This window comes from Sminthopsis crassicaudata, chromosome 5 (genome assembly GCF_048593235.1).
Source record: "Sminthopsis crassicaudata isolate SCR6 chromosome 5, ASM4859323v1, whole genome shotgun sequence".
Classification (NCBI taxonomy): domain Eukaryota; kingdom Metazoa; phylum Chordata; class Mammalia; order Dasyuromorphia; family Dasyuridae; genus Sminthopsis; species Sminthopsis crassicaudata.
This window is the reverse complement of record NC_133621.1, coordinates 207,311,479-207,329,352: the sequence shown is the minus strand read 5'-3', so window position 1 is coordinate 207,329,352 and position 17,874 is coordinate 207,311,479. Positions and strand designations below refer to the sequence as shown.

General features: G+C 36.7%; 1 protein-coding gene across 11 annotated transcripts in view; it reads right to left on the bottom strand.

Moving 5' to 3' along the window:
• GRIP1 (glutamate receptor interacting protein 1) overlaps positions 1 to 17,874 on the bottom strand; it is a 762,478-nt gene that overhangs the window by 298,756 nt on the left and 445,848 nt on the right. The window contains exon 1 of one of the 11 annotated variants that reach the window (XM_074269702.1): positions 8,829 to 9,246. The exons of 9 other annotated variants lie outside the window; for them this stretch is intronic. In XM_074269702.1, the coding sequence (XP_074125803.1) occupies positions 8,829 to 9,105 (277 nt within the window). In that variant the 5' untranslated portion in view covers positions 9,106 to 9,246. Of the gene's footprint in view, positions 1 to 8,828; positions 9,247 to 17,874 lie in introns of those variants that run through there. One more of the 11 variants, XM_074269701.1, reaches the window with a different exon arrangement.

Here is a 17,874-nt window from a genome sequence, read left to right as displayed (position 1 = left end):
GTAGTAATGAGTCTAGATGTATTCCAACTCATTGAGGGTGTAAGTCATATCTTATCCTTATCTGTGTCCTGTCATGGCTAGCATGTAGTAATGAGTCTAGATGTATTCCAACTCATTGAGGATATGTCATATTTTATCCTTATCTGTGTCCTGTCATGACTAGCACATAGTAATGAGAAAGTTAGCCCAATAGTGAGGAAGAAGTAAAGAACATTGGAAGTCTCACTAGAGAATATGGGGGGTCTCCAAAAAGCGAAAAACATGTTTCAGGAGTCCTTGGGACAATCAATTAGGAACTGCTCAAAGCCTGCTGAAGATTGCATCATGAAAACATGTCTGTAAGAAGGCAAACAAAAGACTATGAGCTGCTCTACAGAGCCACAAACTCCACAGACTGATCTAAGGGACTGAAAACAACAGTTATAGCCTAGCCTCCCTCTCTATCCAAGAAACATTAATGGGAAAGGCAAAATTTTTCATCAACAATACAGAGCTTGAAGGCTTTATCATCATGAGAAATGTGATAATTCATGAGACAGGGGAACATTAAAAAAAAACTTTAATGATTCCCAGAAGAAGAAATAATGCATCACTATTTTAGAATGCTAGGAAACAGCTGGGATGCAGCAGTGAGAAACAGGATGGTCCATTTTGAACAAAGGCATCACACACATGGATAAAGAATTTTAAAAGTACAGTGCTAATAATGTTTCCTCTGCAAAAAGGTGCTGTGATGACATACAATGTGGAAAGAGTTAATAATGAAGATGGCATGGTATGAGGGAGAGGTCATGGGACTTAGAATAAGACAACATGGATTTCAGCCCCGGTTTTGTCACTTATTAGTTGGACATTTTTGTATGAGTCACTTTTCTGAGTATCAGTCTCCCCATCTGTATAATGGAGAAAATAATTATTCCACTACTTTTCTCACAGGGAGTTTGTGAGGACCAAAAATGACAATATATGTGATTAATAGCACTTGCTTTATGATGATATATAAAAACTATGAAAGTGTGTAAAGGGAATTAGGTTAATGGGGGAATGCCCTAATCAATTTGATGAGTTCTTACAATCAGCTTAATGAGATTATAAGGTGTGAAATTTTATTTGCAACATCTGAGGTCCATCTCCCTAGAGAGAGTGTGGACATGCCAACTGGCACCTTGCTGAAAGGACAAAGAATTACAGTGATTAGGGCTGCTTCCAAAATGATCAGCGGGCTTGATAACAAGGAAAAGGCATTAGAATTAAGGGAGGTTGAGAAAGAGCTTCCAGTACAAAGTAAGATTTTAGCTGGGACTTGAAGGAAGCCAGGGAATCCAGAAGACAAACCTGAGGAGAGATGGGATTGCACTGAAAAGGACATGGAGGGACAGAAGGAAATATAGGGAGGGGCAGGTTAAGAAGGATTTAAAATACAAAACAGGATTTCAAAGTTCTATATGAATGAAGGGGAATTTTGAATGATCTAAGGCAGTGTGCTTATAGAAAGCAGCCTTTTCACAAAAAAAAAAAAAAAAAAAAAAAAAAAAAAAAAAAATTCTGAGTGTGTACCTTGGGGAATTTGGTTAACACAAAGTTCAGGAATCAGGAATTAGGAAGAAAAGCTATTCATTTACACAATTGCTGAGCGTGTTATACTTGGACAAGAAAACCAAGTGAGTTATTTGGATGATGAAGAGGTGATGGGGAAGGCTGCTCATTTAGCAGCTTCCCAAAGTTTATCTTTCTTCAAGAGGGTGATAAAAGGAATCTAGGGGGAACTGTCCATAGTACTTTGAGATGAGCCGGGATCTCCAAGTGGAGCTGATGAGCAATGTATTTTACATGTTTGTCTGTTTATGAGTTCCTTTGTCTTCTGTGCTTTCTAGTAAGTGAAATAAAAGCTATTCTACCCATATTTACTTAGAATGACTGTAAGGGAGTTGGGATCCTATTATTTATATCTGGGGAAACAAGTCAAAAGTAAGCTATATTAAGTGAGTGTAACAGAATAACTCTAGGTATGGGTACATCAGCCAAAGAGAAAAATTTATCCTTTTGGGGTCAATCCCTAGGATTGGATTCAGTCTTTGTAAGCCCTGAGTCCTGGGAGGCTCTGGGTCACATGTTACAAATAAGAGCTCTTTAATAATTACATATCAATTTTTTCAACCACACACAAAGAATAATATGTATAGTACAGTTACCTTTAAGTGCATATAAAAAAAGAAGGCTCATTTGATACATGATACTAGAATTCCTCATGAATTCAAGTATCAAATAAATAATGAATCACATCAACTACCTTATATGAATTATAAATATTTATACTTAGAAAACTCTTAGCTATTGCAGCTGGAGGTAGAATACAAACTGCTAAATTGAGGAGCATGATGATAAATTTGTTTCAATCAAGTTACTTCCCAACTTTAGGATAAAGCATGTGTGACTTTCAACAAAAATCTTTATATAGAAAAGGGAAAACATCAGTTCTGAAATTTTGAAACTAAAGTGATTTTGCCCAATAGAAAAATGGGGAAGGATAATTTCAGTGTCAGTATGACTATTCAAGGAAATATTGGGAAACTATAATGTCCACTAGATAAGGTAAGCCCACAGAAAGAATCTAATTAATACTATGTATGCATTATGGTTTATGAAAAAATTCTCTAAATGTTTAGTATTTTATTCTCATATAACAATAAATTGTATGGTAGAGTAGAGAGAGTTTGGGCCTTGAAATCAGAAAGATAGATTCTAGTCCTTTTTCTGACCTATGCTGACTATGTAACCCAAGGTAAGTAGCTTAATTTTTCAAGGCAACAACAACTTACAGAACTATGGATCAGAGTTGTTGATCTGCATGAGTAAAAGGGATAATAAACAATGAGAAATTCCTACCTCTGTGGAATCACAAATCTGTATCCTTCCTTCCCTTCATCCCCCAAAAGAAAACCTAACAAAACAAAGAATTTTGCCACAGGCAAATAAGAAGACTCAAGCATTACAATATGAGAATACCAGAATTAGACAAAGATAAATGATAGCTAGAATTCAAGCCACATAATGATACCACAAACGTGCAGTCCAATAAATATTCAAAGTAAGAGTTTCCAAGAATGAAATGTTGTTGGAGTTCATAACTCAAGAGGACAAATAGCATAGGAACTACTGCTCAGTGGAATGTACCAAGTCCATTAACAAGAACAATCAGGGTCTTTTAATCTCTGCAAGTCCAATCTGCAAGACCCTGGAGTTGTAAGGATGAAGCTCCTTCCAGGTTCTGCAAGTGAACCTTAGAGGAAATAGCATTCTCAGTATGACAACTGGAAGTCCTACCTAATAAAGTTTGATTGTTTTTTGCTCTTCAATGCCATGAATTATAACACTGTTATTTAAAACAAATTCAAATCTAGTTTCATGCCAGTTCTCTTTTTCATCCCACGACAAACATCATGAGGGGAATAATTTAAGTAAAAAAGAAATATGATTAGATATACAGGATATCTGTCTCATGTGTGGAGAATAATGGGATCTCTAGTTTCTCCTCTAAAATGCTAAATTATTCAGAGCTTTAATTATTTACATAATAATAACTCATGTTTATAAAGGACTTTCGATTGATAACTGCCCTGCATACTTCTGGATCTTGAGTGGCTAAAATTCAGCCAAAAAACATTAAATACCTACATTACTTCCTATTTGACCTTGAACAAACTTGCTTGCCTCGGTTTCCTCATCTGTAAAATAGTTGCAAACCACTCTGGTATCTTTGCCAAGAAAACCCCAAATGGGGACATGAAGAGTCCAACATGATTGAAAATGACTACATAACAACAAACACTGTGTAAAAGGAGCCTGCGAGAGGATGCTTTTCTCATGAGAATCTAATGAGGCCAGAATTATTATTCCACTTTACCAATGAGAAAAATTGAAACTCAGAAAACTAAGTAATTATTTTAAGGTCATATCACTAGCAAATGTGTTTTAGGAGTTGTGACACTCCAAGTGTCTCAACAATATGCCATTTAACAATGGAACTTGGCATTTGCATCAGTTTTTCAGAAATAAATTCCCCATTGACTTGATCGACAATTTTTTAAAAGATTATTCAATTTGAATTTCAGATTTCTTTCTAGATTTCCAGGTAGAGGGAATAAACATAATAGGTATATAACACATAGTACATAATAAATGAATGAGTACATAGTAAATATAGCACCTACTATGTAACAGGCACTATGGTTTTTTTTTTAATTTTATTTCTTTATAATTTTTTGACAGTATATATGCATGAGTAATTTTTTATAACATTATCCCTTGTATTCATTTTTCCAAATTTTCCCCTCCCTCCCTCTAGTCCCTTCCCTAGATGACAGGCAATCCCATATATTTTACATATGTTACAGTATAACCTAGATACAATATATGTGTGTAAATCTAATTTTCTTGTTGCACGTTAAGTATTAGATTCCAAAGGTGTGAGTAACCTGGGTAGATAGACAGTAGTGCTAACAATTTACATTCACTTCCCAGTGTTCCTTCTCTGGGTGTAGTTGTTTCTGTCCATCATTGATCAACTGGAAATGAGTTGGATCTTCTCTATGTTGAAGATTTCCACTTCCATCAGAATACATCTTCATACAGCATTGAAGTGTACAGCGATCTTCTGGTTCTATTCATTTCACTCAGCATCATTTCATGTAAGTCTTTCCAAGCCTCTCTGTATTCCTCCTAACAGGCACTATGTTTAAGCATTTGATAAAATATCATTTCATATGATCCTCATAGCTACCTTACAGGGGTAGGTGCTATTAATATTTCCATTTTGCAGTTGAGAAAACTGAGACAAACAGAAGTCAAATGAGGTCACAATGAGGTCAAACAACTATTAAATATCTGAGGCTAGATTTGGAGTTTTCCTGATTCCAGGCCCAGCATGCTATGCATTATGGCACCACCTAGCTACAGATAAGAATAAGATATGACTTATACCCTCAATAAGTTGGAATACGTGGGACTCAGTTTTAGATTACACATACTGTTTTACATACATTATCTCATTTGGTTTTCATGATAAACTTATACTGTAGTTAAAAATTAAGTGGAAGAATCTTACATGCATTTAACAGGGGAAGACTGTTTATATATCTTTTACTAGGGTAAGGAAGGTTTAAGAAATTCAGCATGGGGAAGAATGTAGCAAGTTTCTTTACTAATTCATCTGTACCATATATTCCTAAATTTAAAATTCTATCATAAGGATAATATTACTTGTTTAGAAAACATGGGGTTCCTCCTTTAGAGAAAAGCTAAGGAAAGGGAAAATGACCTAGATGTACAAAAACATTTATAGTGCTCTTTTTGTGTTAGCAAAGAATTGTTTATCAATTGGGGAATGGCTAAATAAGTTGTGGCATATGAATGTAAGGGAATACTATTGTGCTATAAGAAATGAGGAACAGGCTGATTTCAGAAAAGCTTGGAAAGACTTACATGAACTGATGCTGAGTGAAGTTAGCAGAAGTAAAAGAATATTGTACATAGTAATAGCAACAATGTGCAATGATCAACTACGATAGACTTAGCACTTCTCAACAACATAAAAATCTAAGATGATTCCAAAAGACTCATGATAGTAAATGCTGTTCCTCTCTAGAAAGAACTATGACATCTGAATATAGATTGATGCATTCTATTTTCACTTTTATTGTTTTTTTTTCTCGAAGTTTTTCCCTTTTGTTCTATGTCTTCTTTGATGACATGACTAATGTAGAAATATGATTAGCATGATTGTACATGTATAACCTTTCTCATATTGCTTGCTAATTTGGGGAAGGGGAGGAAAGGAAAGGGAGAGAGAAAAATTTGGAACTCAAAATCTTACAAAGATGAATGTTGAAAATTATCTTTATATGTAATTGGGGGAAAATACTATCAATTTAAAAAGAGAAATAAAAAAACAAGAGCAGATGGATTTACAATTCTACTAAACATTTAATAATAATTCATTCCAATCCTATATAAATTATTTGGGGGAAAAGGCAAAGAAGGAATCTTCCCAAATTCCTTTCATGACACAAATATTATGCTGATACCTAAACCAGAAAGGGCCAAAAAAGAGAAACAAAACTACAGACCAATTTCCCTAATGAATATTGATGCAAAAATTGTAAATAAAATCCTAGAAAGGAGATTACAGTATTACATCCTCAGGATCACTATGGCCAGATAAGATTTATACTAGGAATGCAGGACTGATTCAGTATTAGGGGAAAAACTATCAGGATAATTGACTACAAAAATAACAAATCAACAGAATCATATGGTTATTTTAATAGAGGCAGAAAAAGCTTTTGACAAAACACAATACCTATTCCTGTCAAAAAGCACGAGATTCCAAAATGTTAATAGGTACATTTGCCTATTTATCACATATTTTGCAATAAATTAAAATCTTTATCCTTTTCATAGAAATATTCAAATTATATCATACCAATACCATACTCCCTCTCTAAGGGAGACTAATTTTGTCCTCAGCAAGCTGGGCAGTGATTGCAATAAAATAATTACAATGGTAATTTCAAAGTTATATCACTGTGAAAGTTGCCTCCCACTATAATAGGGGTAGTGAACAAAGAGAACAAAATATCATATTCGATATTTAACCTGTTAGACTATTTGCTGTCTTGGAGAAGGATGAGAGAAGGAAGGCAGAGGGAAATTTTGAAACACAAAGTCAACAAAAATAAATGCAGAAAATTATCTTTATGTTGATTTGAAAAATAAAATACTAATAAGAAATTAATAAAAAAATAACATATATGTGGATGTGTATATATATTAAGAGAATGGGGTAAATGGAAGAAAGTGAGGGAGTAGATAGGTGAATACTGGGAGAGAATTGAAATGTATTTGAAAAGAGAGTAGTTTAGTAAGGGGCCTCTAGTAAATAGATATAACTCACTCCTAACTTTAGCAATAATCTTTAATTCCTTATAACCTCTTCCAAACTCACCATAACCATGCAAAAAATTGGTTTCATTAATCACCAATATAAAGGTTCATTTTTCACTCTTTGTCCCCCATGAGGTCTCGGTATCCTTACCATTACTGAGCAGAATTCCCTCTTGTGCATTCTGCAACACAAGATTCACCTGATTTTCCTCATTCTTCCTTAAATCACTTCTCTATCTTTTCTGGTGCCTCAGAAAGGATCCTAATCCATTAAGATAGGTGTTTTGCAGGCCTTTATTTCTTTTTCTCATGTATCTTCCTTCCTTCCTTTGGAAATCTCCCCCATTACACTGTAAATCAAACTCTACACAGACAAAACTCCTACATCAGTTAGTCAAGAAATAACTATTTTTATTTGGTACCTATAGTGCCAGGCAACACATTAAGTAAGCACTGAAGACACAAAGAAAATAGGGAAACTTCTCTAAAAATTTACTTTCTAATATATACATGCTATCACTTTCATCATAATGTAAGGTCTTAGGAAATATATATTTTAATGTCTTGGAATTATTCACACACACGTGTATACATATATACATATTTTATTCCACGTATTCAATATATAATGATGTCTATGAGGACAAACACTATGATATTTATAATTGAAAGCCCCCACACTGCTTCACACATGTGTTTAGTATATGTTTACTAAATTTGCTAGTAAAATACTGTCCTGGATTATACAGTTGGTTAGCCAAGAATTGGGAGTGGAACCTAGTGACAATGTAATTCTGAGTATTATAAATACAGAGGATGAATAAAAAAGATGCTATTTGTATCCAGAGAAACAACTTATAAATAAAAGTATATACATACATATGATAACCATCTCTAGGGTTGAAGAGGAAAAGAAAGTTAAGAAAAAAAAGAAATTTACATGATAACTTTGTTGCATATTTGGAGGGAATAGCAAATTATAGATTTATGATACATTAAAAGATTGTGGGGCAGCTAGGTAGGGCAGCAGATAGAGAACCAGCCTGAAGTCAGGAGGACCCAAGTTCAAATGTGACTTTAGACACTTAATGAGTCCTAGTCTTGGCAAGTCACTTAATCCCAACTGTCTCAGAGAAGAAGAAGAAGAAGAAGAAGAAGAAGAAGAAGAAGAAGAAGAAGAAGAAGAAGAAGAAGAAGAAGAAGAAGAAGAAGAAGAAGAAGAAGAAGAAGAAGAAGAAGAAGAAGAAGAAGAAGAAGAAGAAGAAGAAGAAGAAGAAGAAGAAGAAGAAGAAGAAGAAGAAGAAGAAGAAGAAGAAGAAGAAGAAGAAGAAGAAGAAGAAGAAGAAGAAGAAGAAGAAGAAGAAGAAGAAGAAGAAGAAGAAGAAGAAGAAGAAGAAGAAGAAGAAGAAGAAGAAGAAGAAGAAGAAGAAGAAGAAGAAGAAGAAGAAGAAGAAGAAGAAGAAGAAGAAGAAGAAGAAGAAGAAGAAGAAGAAGAAGAAGAAGAAGAAGAAGAAGAAGAAGAAGAAGAAGAAGAAGAAGATTGCATATGAAACCATGTTTTAGAACTGCTTGTTTTGTTCTATGAATTAAAAATAAAATAAATTAAATTTTTTCTAATATTCTTTCCACTATATAAGGTGAAGTGATGAAAGACAAAGCCTTATCAAACTTCTATCTCTTTTACCTTACTTTTCTAAGGATTCTGATTAGAGAAACATTGTAGCTGTAAGAATTACCAAAAAATTCAGATTCAAATACTGCAAAACCACCTATGTCATGGAATGAAAAAAGAGTAATTGGAGAAGCTTACCAATTTGTAGGACATCTCACAAGATCAATTAAATCCAAACAAGAAGACATATGAAACAAATATAATGGAAGCGTACCATTGCTGGGTCTGGGAGAAAAGTTGTAGAACATAGGCTTAGGAGGCTCCTGAATCACGTCAACCTTTGGTCTGCTCACATCACTAGGAGCATGGCTTTGATCAAAATCATCAATGTAGGCCTGAAGGGCCTCACTTGCTGAGTTGTACATCCTCTCTCTGTATAGGACAGAGCCACTTAACGTAAAGTCCTGACTATTTTCCTCATTGCTATTCAACAGAAGAGGTCTTGTAGATTCATGAGAGAAAACATTCAATGTTTTAATTGATTTTGCCATGGATTTTTCTCAGAATGGGGAGTTACTTCCACTCATCTTTTTATTTTTTTAAAAAAACTGTAAACACACAAAAAGGTAAATAGCATTTCAGTTAAAAGGGAATATGATAATCTCTGCTCATATAAATCACTATACTATATGTTAATATGTTTTAATTGATTTTGCCATGGATTTTTCTCAGAATGGGGAGTTACTTCCACTCATCTTTAAAAAAAAAAAAAAAAAAAAAAAAAAACTATAAACACACAAAAAAGGTAAATAACAGTTAAAAGGGAATGATGGTCTCTGCTCATATAAATCACTATGCTATGTTAATGTGTACACAGGAACATAGATTTAGAGGCAATTTTGTCCAATCCTTTCATTTTATAGATGGACAAAATAAGAACAACTAAGGGATTTCTTCAAGATCACAAAGTTATTTGTGCCTATTAATGCATACACTCTGCACACAATAGATATGTAAAAATAATTCTGATTGGTAAGTTACTAATTTCACTGCAAAGATAACCAGGGAATGAATGTACTTCCTTTTTCCCCTTTTCATTTTATTTGTTTGGTTGGATTGTTGTTGTTGTTGAAGAAAATAGGGATTAAGTGACTTGCCCAGAATCACACAGCTAATAAGTATCTGAGTCTGAATTAGAACTCAGGGCTTCCTGACTCCAGGACTGGTACTCTCTTCATGGTATCACCTGGCCGCCTCATGAATGTATTTTTGAAAGTGAGTATAACAAAATGGGAAATGCCTCAAACTTGGTCTTGGGAGACCTAAACTAAAAAACTCAGTCATTAAACAATCCCTTAGCCTCAGCTTCTTCATTTGTAAAAAAGGAGGTGGTGATACTTAACACTATTCATGAGACTATTCTGAAGAAAATCTTTTGTTAAACTCAAAATGTTACAGGAATGATATAGGAATATGTTAAGGAACCACGATTACAAAGGAAATCCAGAAAATGGTAAATTATGAGCAGGAATAAAAAAGCAAAGAAAGCAGGAACATAGAAAGAACAATTGTATCCAAGAAAGTTTGAATAGAGAACAAAGATGGTGGAGGTAAAAGTGAGGGAAATAGGGGGCAGCTAGGTGGCCGCAGTGGATAGAGCACAGCCTTGAATTCAGGAGGCCCTGAGTTCAAATCTGGTCTCAGACACTTAACAATTCCTAGCTGTGACCCTGGGCAAGTCACTTAACCCCAGGGGGGGGGGGGAGTGAGGTAAATAGCAGTTACTAAAACCTATTAAATCAATTGTACTTCATAAATATTAATCAAGGTACTTCATAAATATTATACTACTAGATCCTCACAACAACTCTGTTAAATAGAATGTTATTTTCCTCATATTATAGATGAGGAAACTGAGATAGACAGAGGTTAAGTGACCTGCCCAAGCTCATACAGCTAGTGTCTGATGCTGTGTTTGAACTTGGGTCTTCCTGACTTTATCTACTGTGCTACCTAACTGTCCCTCCAAAGTTAGAGCCAATAGAGTATGGTTCCTGTACCTTTTTACCTGTAGGCTAAGGGTCAAATTAGTGTGAATAACCTACAGTCAACAAATGCTTTACTATTCTTTCCACACAACAGCTGTTACAAAGTATTATCACCTTCATTTTATAGATCAGGAAACTGAGGCTCAGGGAGGTCATACAACTAGTGTCAGGGATCAGAACTCAAATATGATTTGAAATCTAGTGTTCTTTCCATTACATCACACTGTAGCAGTTAGCAGGAGATCCATGGAGCCCCACTGAATCAGCAATTCTCAGGATACAGGGCTGTGAAGTAGAGGTTTGGTAATAATCAGTGAGTATCCTATGGCACAGACACTTTGATCTACAAGGTGCCTTAGTAGTTCATATGGCCAAGAATTCAGTGCCTAATATTATGGTACTTCTTTCTCTATATATATAAATTGTCATCATTATGTGCTAAAAAATATGCCCAACTTCATCCTTAATCTGATGGAGAACACTTATGGAGAATACCAAGGAGAGTACTCACTTTTTTGATCCTACAACATACAAGCAGGCAGTCTGGTTTTTTTTTTTCCAGAATTATACAATTTATGACATCATAATACATAAAGTTCTTTTGTTTACTGAATCTTGTTTTAACCTTTAAACCAACCCTTTAGTCAAGAAGACTTAAATTCAAATCTGGTCTCAGACATTTAACACTTCCTGGCTGTGTAACCCTGGGCAAGCCACTTAACCCCAATTGCCTCAGCAAAACAAACAAACAAAAAAACCCCAAAAACTAAAAACCAAAAACAAAATAAAACAACAACAACAAAAAACCTTTTAACCTTTCTGCAGAGCCCAGCTTCTTAAACTGTGGTTTGCAACCCCATATAGGTCTCATAACTGAATATGGGAGTGAAGAAATTATGGTTTATTATCACTAGATGTTTGATTTATATACCTATTATATAGAAATATATACCCAGAATCACAAAAAAAAAATCTCTTGAGTTAAAAGGGATCACGAGTGGAAAAACTTTAAGAAGCCCTCTTCTAGAGGAAGGAATGAAAGTAAGAAGATATGAAAGGAAAAAAGACAAAATATCGAACCAAGGGGACCTTATTCTGAATAAATTTAGATGACTTGAGTTATGATATGAAAACATTTTTTGAATATTCAATTCGATTCAACTTAAGCCAATATTTTGTTGTTCAATTGTTTTTCAGGTGTGTCCCATTCTTCATGACCCCATTTGGAGTTTTATTGGCAAAGATACTGGAATGATTTGTCATTTTGTTCTCCAGTTCATTTGACAGATGAGTAAACTGAGGCAAACAGGGTTAAGTGACTCTCCCAGAGTCACACAGCTAGTAAGTGTCTGAGTTCACACTTGAACTCAGGAATATGAGTCTTTTTGACTCCAGACCTTCTACCTACTATGATAGGTAGCTTATCTTAATGACAATATCAATAAGTACAATTCCAAGTAAAATATGATAGAGGTAGAGAAAAGATAGATCAACAAGCATTTATTACCTACTATGAGTCAATTAATATGCTAAACACCAGAGAAACAATTTTTTTTACTTTGACATGGAAATGATTCTATTAATAAAAATGCTGAAATGTAGTCATACAAATTTAAGTACAAAGTAATCATTGCACTAAAACAGTAGCAGGTTTAACAGTCTTATTCATAACAACAACAATAGTTTATAAAGCTTTTAATTATTTCCTCTATTTAATCCTGCTCTGCCTCCCATTGACTAGGTCACACATCCCTATCAGTTAGAAGCTTACATTTTATTATGGAGACAAAAAGTACCTATTTAAGTATATATACAATCTCAGACACTAAGCTATGTGGTCTTGGGCAAGCCACTTAAAGCTTGCCTTAATTCAGTGGAGAAGGAAAAGCCAAATCACTCTAACATCTTTACCAAGAAAATCCCATGGACAATACTGGCATGCTATAGTCCACAGAGTCACAAAGAGCTGGAAACAACTAAAGAACTAAAAGATAAGGATAAATATAAAACAAATTCAAGGTAGCTATGATTCTCCTATTTATACTTCTAGATTATTGAATGCTGCTGAAACTCTTTCTCTATTTTCTCTCTCCTCTGTCTCTCTCTCTCTGTCTCTCTCTCTCTCTTTATCCCTCTCTATGTCTCTCTATTTAGCTTTGTCTTTCTCTGTATTCTCTCTCTGGCTCCCTGTCTCTGTGTCTCTGTTGTGTCTTCTGTCGGTCTGTGTGTCTCTGTCTTTCTGTCCCTCTCTCTCTATCCCTCTGTGTTTGTCTCTCTTTCTTCTCTCTCTAGATCTCTATCTCTCTTTATTTATCTGTCTGTCTCTGTCTCTCTCAAATAAACACACACAACACAATTCAGGCTATTTTCTTGTTATAACAGATGGCAGAAGTGTATCTTATAGCTTCAACAGATATTAACATAAAGAGAATGAGAAAGAATAGCAAGATCACCTTCATCTGGAGGGACAAAGGAGAAGATGGCACTTGAGGAAATCCCTAAAGAGAAGGATGTCATCACATAAAAGCTCTCAAGGAGAGCTTGCACAGATGCACATAGAAAGGAAAATGCAGAAGGGGTACCTATAGCCCACTCTAGCCAGGACACAGAGTAGGAGAAGGCAAGTAAGAACAAACAAGACTAGAAATTAAGTTGGAGCCAGGTTGTGAAGGGCCCTAAATACAAGTCTAATGGGATTAGTTTTATCCTAAAGGCAATATCCTAAAGGCACCAATGTTTCCTAGCAGTGGAGCAAAATGATCAGACAGCTGAAGGAGGACAATGATCACAATATGTACAAGGTACAGACAATCAAGACACAGGAGACAAAAACCTGTTAGGGGGCTTTTGCAATAGTCTGAGTAATAAGGTACTTTTTTTTTTTTTTAATAATATTATCCCTTGTATTCATTTTTCCAAATTATCCCCTCCCTCCCTCCACTCCCTCCCCCTCTATGACAGGTAATCCCATACATTTGAGTAATAAGGTTCTAAACTAGAGTGGTGAAAGAATCAATAAGAAGTGGCAGTTATTTCATTAGTTAAAGGAGTAAGGCATCAGGAGGGGGAGAGAGGAAGTGGGATGTACCAGACGGGTCCAAACCTCTGTCACTACCTTCCTTCAGTCCCTAATGGGGATAGCTCAGAACCCTGAACTCTAGGGCCTCTTATATAGTAATTCTCCCTCAGATCACTTCTCTTATTCAGCTCTTGAAGCCATGACCTGGGTAATGATTCTTGTGGAAAAGAAGCCAGCTATCCTTACACACTGCTAACCCGATGGTATAGGCAAGTTTGCCTACCTGAAGCAGCAAGATTTCAGTGCCTAAATGTGATAGCATTCTCTCTCTTTTAGACTGACAAGACAGCATTCTCTCTTTGTGTCTGTCTCTCTGTTTCTGGTTCTGTCTCAGTGACGACCTCCCTTCTCTTTCTCTAGTTGTCCCTGTGTCTCTCCTTCTCTCTGCATCTCTGTGCCTCTGTCTTTTTGTGTGTTTGTGTCTTCTTATGTCTCTGACCTCTCTCCCTCAGACACAGGAGGAAATAAGTGGCAAGTAAGTCTCTTTCCCAATGATGACTTTCCTTCATGCAAAGAACTTGGAACTTTGAAACCAAGAGTCTTGGAAATAGCATCATTCTACCAACCACCAGTCCTGCTTCCAGCCTGGGAAGCCATCACTGAGGTAAACAATTATTGTGGAGAACTGCTATCACTAACACCTACTACTGATAAAATGACCAAATGTGATATCCTTAAGTGCTTAGCACACTGCTTGGCACATAGTAGGGACTTAAATAAATCCTTGTTCCCTTCTCCCTTGCCCCAATTAATGAACTACCACCAAAAGGCAAATGAATGTCAAATGCTCTAGGAGAGGCACCTCTCAGACCACCAGTCCCACCTCCTGCCTAGGTCCTAAAGCCACAAACTGTAAGGGCCCTTTAAAGGGGCGGACACAGTGCATCGGGATTGAGGCCCAGAAGTAATTTCTGTGGATATTAGGACTGCCCTTGGGCGGGATCCTGGCCATATTGAGATAGTTTTGTAATGGGTGACTCTCTCGCTGATTGGCTGTGTGTGTGACCTCACAGGCCCTATATAAGCCCACTGCAGGCAGCAACCGCCCTCTTTAACCTCCTGCTGTTCACCCTGGCTCCTAGCCTGGGTGGCCAAGCCAAGATGGGTAGCCGAAAGAGGTAAGGATTTTGGTAGTGAACACATGGGTCTTCTGACCAGGTGTTCACCAGGGAACCAACAAGTCAGGGCATCAGTTAGGGCATTATGTGATTAGGTATAATAAAGGCTTTTAAGATTACATGTGGTTGTTCTTGAGTGCGCTACCGGTTACTAAGCTATAGATTCAAGAGATTGTGGCCAGAGACCTTAGAAGGCCTCAGAGGAGGCGAGCCGGGTAGAGCTCACACTGCAAAGGACAGTGGTCAAAGGTACTCTGGTGGGTCTAGGACAGACTAGTAATTGTAACTGCCGGGAGAGCACGTTACAAATGGCGCCCAACGTGGACGCATCAGTAATTATCAGGTTTTGAAAATATTTAATATTCAGAATTAAGATTCTGAAAGATCCGGTAGAAACGCCACTTAGGAGGGAAGACAGAGAAGCAATATGGACCCAGGTAACTCTGGGATCAGGCTCAAGGACACAGCTGAACATAATGCTTATATCAAGAGGTTAAAGAGCCAGATGGAAGATCTTTTAACAAAGATCACCACTGAAGAACAGCAGGAAGCTTGTAATCAAGCTCCCAGAAGGCTATCCCCACACCTATTAGATATAGCTCGGAGAGGGAGCAACCTAGAGCTAATGCGTATGTATGACAGTATAGAGTATCAAATGCCACAGCAAGAGTTGCTGGAATTGCAGGTTAAACTACAGATGGAGATAGAGAAAGAAGAAAAAGCTAGGTTACTACAGATAGAACAGGAAGAGTTCAAACCAGTGGCTGAAACTAAGGAAGGAAATAAAGGAACCACATTGACTAAAGTTGTAGAAATTCTTCTTAGCATTTTGTTGGTTTACCTCCTGCATTGTTGTTTTAAGGAATTTATCCATTACTCTTCCATTGAGAAGAAGTTTAGTTCTTTTTATGTGCAAAGCTCAGGTTTGATTTGGAATCAGCCTTTGGGGGATTTTCCAATTCTTCCCTCTGCCTCACCTTCTTGGGCCAAGGGAGAAGGGGGAGGAGGAAAAGGAAGGGCGATAATACCATCAGCACTGCCCATTAATCCATTCAAAACTCCTGTGTCTTCATTTCAAAGGACAGGAGTAGGCTTTATGCCCCAAGGCAAAAAGGAATTGTGGGGTATTGAGTATAATCAGAAAAGTTTTGAAAATACAGTTCAGTTAATTTCTAAGAAACCTTACAGGGATAAGATCTTGCAGTTAGAGAGAGTGGAGATTTATACTTGTAAAACTGCTAGGATCGTCTTTGGAGAGTTGAAACTCCTCTTTTCTTACCTCGTGGATTTTCCACTTCCACGGGTGAGCTTGATTTCCCAACCCCCTACGGGTACTTATAAAACAGTGTTTATGTTTAGAATGGGTTGGAAAATTGTTGTTTTAATCACTAGAATAAATAGACAGTGTGTGATCTTTGACCCAGGAGGAAAAGTAATATCAGATTTATTGATTCACACTCCTGGAGTACAATTCGGTATCAGAAACTCAAACTTTGATTTTTAGGCAAAAGAATTCAGGGATATAGCCGAGTGTTCTAGTAAAGTCATCACTGCACAGACTATCCCCAAGATCTTCTCTTCTAAACAAGAGAAGGGAATTTTGGGATATGTGATTGCTTACAATTTTTAAATTACATCTTCAAAGTATTTTGATTTTACATTTTAAAGTTATTTTGGTTTTACATTTTTAATCTATTTCGGTTTTACACTTTTAAATTATTTTGGTTTTACATTTTTAAATTCTTTGCCTTTTACCTTAGCAATGCACTTCGGGCATACACAGAAAGTGCAGCTAAGTGACAGACTGACTTTTGTCTGACTTTTGATCTTTTTGACAACAACTTTGTTTCCACTGTGATGTGGAAAGGCCTGGATGGCATTTGGAAAGGCCCAAGTTGGGCCCCGGGGACATTCCTTCCTAGGTGCAGATCCAGCAGCAGAGTTCATCCCCACCAGAGACATTTGTAACCTGGGGATCCAAGAGAAGGACCAGACAACAGTCCAGAGAGACCAGCCAGATGTCCGCAGCCCTTCAGACGCTGATGGCAGCGATGCCCCTCCTGACCTTGACACCAGAGACAGCAGACACGGTTCCAGTGTTGCAGCTGAGATGGACTGTTTTGGGTGATACGCAATATAAAGACTGTAAATGGACAATGGGCCTGCTTGCTTCTCCCGTGGCCACTTGCCATATGGTGGCCTGGGAAGAGGCTTTGCCCTATGCTTTCTATTGAAGGACTATGCTTTTAAATTAGTGGGTGAAAAACCAACACACCCACCTGCCATTGTTATTGAGACAATGTTACTGGACATGACTTTGCTTATGTGCACCTGTGAATCTAGAATTGTTCTAGAATTGTGAAAAGTGCAATAGAGAATTGTGATAAACTAGAATTGTTCTAGAATTGTGAAAAGTGCAATAGAGAATTGTGATAAGCTAGAATTGTTCTAGAATTGTGAAAAGTGCAATAGAGAATTGTGATAAACTAGAATTATTCTAGGATTGTGACAAGTGCAATAGAGAATTGTGATAAGCTAGAATTGTTCTAGGAGTGTGACAAGTGCAACAGAAAATTGTAAGAAACTAGAATTGGTCTAGAACTGTGATAAATGTAACTAGAATTGTGACAACCTACCTACTGATATTTGTTAACTAGAATTGTGATGTTTTACCTTGTTGACTTCCCACCTCAGTGTTGACATCCTACCTCATTGGCATCCAATCTCTTTGGCCTATTATCTCGAGTATGACTTTGATGAATGGGTTGAACATTTGGGCCACTGTTGAGCCTGGTTCTCATTGTCATACTTCTGTTTACTGATTTGCTGCTTTGTACCTCCTTGGGCATAACACTGTCATCTCATGGATCAAGCGAACTACAGCTGGTGCTAAAAGTTTAGCTTGGTGAGATGTGCGGTTCCCGCAAAACAAGAGAAAGGGAATTGTAAGGGCCCTTTAAAGGGGCGGACACAGTGCATCGGGATTGAGGCCCAGAAGTAATTTCTGTGGATATTAGGACTGCCCTTGGGCGGGATCCTGGCCATATTGAGATAGTTTTGTAATGGGTGACTCTC